This window comes from Theobroma cacao, chromosome 9, assembly GCF_000208745.1.
Source record: "Theobroma cacao cultivar B97-61/B2 chromosome 9, Criollo_cocoa_genome_V2, whole genome shotgun sequence".
Lineage (NCBI taxonomy): Eukaryota > Viridiplantae > Streptophyta > Magnoliopsida > Malvales > Malvaceae > Theobroma > Theobroma cacao.
Genome location: NC_030858.1, coordinates 19,323,105 through 19,329,081, shown reverse-complemented (window position 1 = coordinate 19,329,081; position 5,977 = coordinate 19,323,105). Strand labels below are relative to the sequence as shown.

The window sequence follows — 5,977 nt, the reverse complement described above, 5'->3', positions numbered from 1 at the left end:
AGTCATAAAATTCAAAAGCGTGCCAAATGGATGTGACTGGCACGACTCGGTACTCCTTTCGAGCCCATGACATCCGTCGTGATGTCTCGATAGGCATTCATTATCTGGAATGTCAACCGAAATCTCGTAAGGCTATCGCATCAGTTTTACATCTTCTCGTGAGCAATAGTTACTAAATATCATGTTTTAAGGGAATATAAACTATTTTTAAATCAAAACAAACAAAAAAATAATTTCTGCCACATAGGGTTATTTTGGTCATTTTTACCCAAAAATTTTAAAACCTGGTAAAAATACAGTATACGATCGAAAAATATACATTTCTTATCTAAAAATAATTTTAGTAATCTAAATCATCCATTTAAAATGATATTATGGCTAATCAAACTAAATAAAAATATTAAATAAAATATTTCATTTTCTTATAAAACAATATTTATAGAACTCTGCGTAAATAATTTTTGTAGCCCAAAAGTAAAATAAATTCATACATACAGTGGCACACATAGCCAGGTATACAAAATATTCTACAATGACATGTGGACCCCGATATAACCGAAAATATGCAAGACTGTAGACCTTTGATTTCTAAGGATGCAGATCCAAAAGCAATTCTCGACAAAATCGGCTGTTTACAGACTGTCCTGAGCTTGAAATGGGTGAAAAGAAGGGGTGAGTTTTTATAAACCCAGTGAGTAAACAAAATTCATTTATAACATCTAAAGCCGAGTAAATGGAGACAGTTAAATTATCCCATCATAATATAATTCATAACATTCAAAACTCATTTCAATTCATATAAAACAATTACATTTCATCAAAATTAATCAGCAAGGCTTATGACTCTCTTAAAAACTTGGCTTGCGCCAAAACTTATACTCGGGGACACCTTGGCCTGGGCATCCAACCAAGTCCGCCAAGGCTGTTAAAACAATATATACACCTAAAACATGTTTTTACGTTTAAAAATGTAGCTGTTCCTTGGCTTTAGCTGAGTTTCACCCTCACATGGTGGTTCGGCGTGAAGTGAACTCTAAATATACCTTAGGAGATACCCTTCGCGCCTCTCATACTAAGGTAAAATATAACGGGGTTTACCGTGCCCCTCTAATAGGCTGGTCCACAAAAACCCGCCCACTGCAGTAAGCTAATCAAATAACCCACCAAATCAATCAATATTTCGACAACATGACATGGCTAATATAATATTACCCAGCCTGTGTCACGGCAAAACAAAACAGTTTATATATTCCATACAAAACACAAATCCAGCCATTCATGCCATCACATTGTCATAAGCCACCAATTCAAACCATATATCAAAACACGAGTATATAGTCTCCACTCACTCAATTTCCAAAACCAGTATTCAGTTTCAAAACAAGTTATAAAACTCATTTCATTTAACCAACACTTAAATTTTAAAACATAATAATTTACCATTTAAACTCATTATTCTTTAAAACATAAAAACGAGTAGAAACAACTTTAGATAGTTAAGTTGAAAGTTTGTTACTCACAATAACGGGAGTTTGGAGTACTCCTATTCTTGGTCCTCAGGTACAATATCTTTACCCTTATTAGAGGGCTCACCACCTATACATAATACACGACACGTAATTCAATATATTTGTGCCAAACTATTATAAAACTATTTCAGGCTCTATATGAATGCATGAAATTGAATGAGAATTGTCCGAATAATCACTTAAAGACGGTGTTCTACGTGTGTTCAATTATGATCGGACTGAATTTGTATTCGACCTAACTCAAACTATACAATGTTAAATTAACCAAAACATCAGATTCAACTTCAAATATATTCATTTCACTTCCAAAATTCCAAATACACCTAAGTACCTCAATAAGCTTAATTATGACTTAATTCACCGTAATGGAAATTCATTCCAATTTCGATATTTGATACCATAAATCATCAATTACTAGCTAAATAACTTGAAATACAACAAAATCCATCATCAATATGTCACCCATAAAATTCGGCCAAAGTGGGTTGTTGAAGGGCATGTGATTTTCTTGCTTGTTTTTCATGCCAAACATCATCAAACAACTAAAAACACTAAGATATCATGAAATCTAGCAAAATCCACCATCAAAATCTCTCTCCTTAAGTTCGGCCAGCATGCAATCCCTCATGGAAACTTGTGTTTCATCCATAGAAAATGAAAAAGAAAGCATGGGTAAGGTAAATCTTAAGCTAAAATTGAAAAATCTTAAATTGAAAAATCTCACCTTTGATTATTTTGTTCCTTGAAATTCAACAAATTTCTCTTGGATTTTCTTCTCTGGGGTTTGCTCTTATTCTTTTCTCTTTGTTCTTTACTTTGGCCGGCCATGAAGAATGAAATGGGAGGAGTGTGTGCTGGTTTTTAAAGAGAATTATAAAAGGATTAAAATTTGCCACATGTCACCATGTAATTGGTCCATGGTTAATAACTTAACAACTAAGCATTTGCTCACCACCACATGTAATTTCTTAATTATCCAAAGTATAAAATGATAATAGATGAAATTCATGGGCTTGACAAGTGTTATGGAGGTGTAAAATTCCAAAAATTTCAATTACGTCCCCGTGAACACGTAAAATGACCGTTTTGCCCTTATGTTCGAAAAAAATGTCAAAATTAAAATTTTTCACTTTTAAAATTCAAATCATGCTCCAATTAGTCAAACTTGGTCAAAAATTTCGTCCAACATTTCAATTTTGCCCTCGGGTGGCAAAATGACCATTTTGCCCCTACGTTATGAAAATTCCTAATTTGACTCCAAGTTAATCCTCGAACTCCGAATCATCATATTAAAACATTCTAAGGTTTAATAAATCTCAAATACATCCTAAAATCTTTATTCAAACTAGTTTGAGGTTTTAATCGACTTAATTGTACCACTAAGTACAATACCGACTTTTAATGATTTTCTAAGGCATCCAAGTATGCAGACATGCTATCAAGTACATGAATGACATGGCAAGTATATTATAGAGCTGGGCTTGACGGTGACCCTAACAAGCAGCGGAAGCAAGCAAGATTGAAGAGAATTACAAGTTGTAATTTTTTTTTTCTAGAATGGACATTAATGTGGCTTATTATATATATATATAAATTTTTATGTATTTGTATGAATGATATTAGATATTATTTGTATGCTTGAAAACATGTCATCTAGAATTAAGGTGCCAACATCTCTTAAGGAATGCCTTGCGTACATTATGTATTTCAGTTTAAAAGGAGTTTTATACTATGAGATACATAATGAATATAGGAAAATAAATCACATCTAGACAAGATGGTAATATGGACTTAGTTATATACTAAAAGTGTTTAGTTGGAAGCATAACTAAGCCCATAATTTGACTTAGGATATTCTAAATATGCATATAGAAAATCTAGTAAAAAAAATTCAATTAAAACCCTAAGTATAAAAATATTGAGTGGGAGAGGATGCTAGTAATCCTAGAGTCCATGATCTCCATTGTTGGCTCATGGCATGTGAAACATGTCACTCCCTACAGGTGGACATGAATCTAGATCATGATGGACTGGGTCTCCGAAAGGATAAATCCTTTTAGGTGGATTATGAAGTGAGACCTCCCATAGAGGCTCACTAAGTAAGGAGCTTAAAAGAATGAAACAATGGTTGTTACACTCAACATAAATTTACTATTAACTTGCCTACAGTAGCTCTATTAGTAAACTTCGTGGACCAAATGAAGGCATTCCTTAACCATGTTAAGTATGAAGATACTAGGTAAGATAGTTAAGTGGAAGGGTCCCAATTTACTTGGTAGTAAATTCTCACAGCCCATAGTCAGTTAATTTATTACAAAAAGGTAGATGACCGTCGAACTAATAATATAATTTATAGGGTTTTATATATTGTCATCATGCATACATGCATCATGAAATGTTCAAAGTCTATGAATAACTAGTATGCTTACATAATTTCAAATGTACTTTCAGAAACATATCAACATCACAAATATGAATCCACTTTCAATTTTGCTAAACAAACGCACTCTAAATGGTGATAACTACTCTAAATTGAAAAGAAACATTAATATTGTCCTTAATTATGACAAGATCACATGGGTTCTTTCTGACCATGAGCCTGAAGCACTGATTCCCCAATCAACTCCACAAGATATTGAATATCATAAAAAGTGGCATGATGCAAACGAGATAGCTAAATGCTATATACTGGCCTCTATGAACAGTATATTGCAAAAGCAGCATGAAGGCATGGGTAATGTTATTGACATAATATTGCACTACATGAGATGTTTGGTATGAAAACTAGATCTGCTAAGGTGAAAGCAATCAATGCTTTTAAGGACCTTAAGTAGAAACCTGGGTAGCCAGTTAGAGATTACATGCTAAAAGTGATCTCTTGTCTCAATGAGGCAGAACTAAATGGTGCTGAGATAGATGCAAAAACGCAAATATCAATGATTGTTCATAGCTTGAATTTGTCATTTTCACAGTTCATATTGGATTATGAACTGCACACTAGGGATTACACCCTAAATGGGCTAATGAATGATCTTCAAAATGTGGAGGAGGTTCTTGATTTAAAAAAGAAGCTTGAAGCACATGCAATTTCCACTTCTAAGCCTAAACCCAAGGGTAAAAAGAAGATAGTTGGAAATAAAAAGATTTCTAAGGGCTCAGTGGGAGCAAAGAAAAAGCCCATGAAGAAAAAGACTGCTTCAAAAGACAACACCAAAGGAAAATGTTTCCATTTGTGGTGTGAAAGGACATTGGAAGCCAAATTGCAAGGTCTACCTTGAAGAAATCCAAAAAAATAAACAAGGTATGGGTTTTCTAAATATGTTAGAAGCCTATTTAGTGGTTGATTCTACATATACTTATATAGTAGATTCTGGAACCACTAACCATGTTTTCAATTCTTTACAAGGGTTTCAACAAAGGAGAAAACTGAGTAAAGGGTAGTTTCGAATGAGGATGGCAAATGGCACCTTCATTTCAGCATTAGCAATCGGATCCATTATTCTTCAATTTCCTTATGGTCGTAGCTTAGTTTTGGAAAATGTTTATTACATTCCAGAGACTTATAGAAATTTGATATCTGTCTTTTGTCTAATAAAGTCTGGATATTCAATTTATTTTAGTGAGACACTCACTATTTATTTGAATAAAGATTTTATTTGTTCTGGAATTGTAAGATATAATCTTTATTTCCTTGAGCCTATGACTTATTCTGCAAATGTTATAGAAGCAATACGATTTGAAACTGAAAGAGTCAAAGAATCTAGTATAAATCAAAATTATCTTTGGCATCTACGTTTAGGTCATATAAATCAAAATAGACTCAATAGGCTTATAAAGGATGGTACTCTACCAAACATGGTTGAGTGTCTTTTGCCAGTATATGAGTCTTGTATTGAAGCTAAAATGACTAAAGGGCCTTTCAAGGCGAAAGGTAACAGAATGCCAAACGTTCTAGACTTGGTGCACATAGATGTGTGTGGACCAATGAACGTAAAAGCTAGAGGAGGTTATGAATATTTCATAACTTTTATTGATGATTACTCGAGACATGGCTTTGTGTATTTAATGCACAAAAAAAGTGAATCCTTTGAAAAGTTCAAAGAATTCAAAGCCCAAGTTGAAAAGTAACTAGGCAAGCCATTAAAACAACTTCGATCATATCGATGAGGTGAGTATTTTTCATATGAATTTCAACAATATCTCACTAACAATGGGATAATTTCAAATTTGTCAGCGCCAAGAACACCTCAACATAATGGTGTAGCTGAAAGAAGAAATAGGACTCTTTTAGAAATGGTTAGATCAATGATGTCCTATGCTAACCTTTCGATCCCATTCTGGGGATATTGTATGCAAACTGCTTAGTACTTGCTTAATTTTGCTCCATCTAAGGTTGTGTCTAAGACACCAAGAGAGCTGTGGACAGGGTGTAAATCATCTCTACGTCA

General features: G+C 33.6%; 1 protein-coding gene across 1 annotated transcript; it reads left to right on the top strand.

Moving 5' to 3' along the window:
- On the top strand, positions 4,002-4,807 carry LOC108663254. The gene is made up of 2 exons (XM_018126847.1): positions 4,002-4,263; positions 4,425-4,807. Exons 1-2 carry the CDS (start codon positions 4,002-4,004, stop codon positions 4,805-4,807), a joined length of 645 nt encoding a protein of 214 aa, XP_017982336.1.

Coding starts and splice junctions, on each gene's coding strand:
- LOC108663254 (XM_018126847.1), top strand. CDS start 4,002: ATGAATCCACTTTCAATTTTGCTAAACAAACGCACTCTAAATGGTGAT. Junction 4,264..4,424: donor AAAGCAGCATGAAGGCATGG/GTAATGTTATTG, acceptor TCAATGAGGCAG/AACTAAATGGTGCTGAGATA.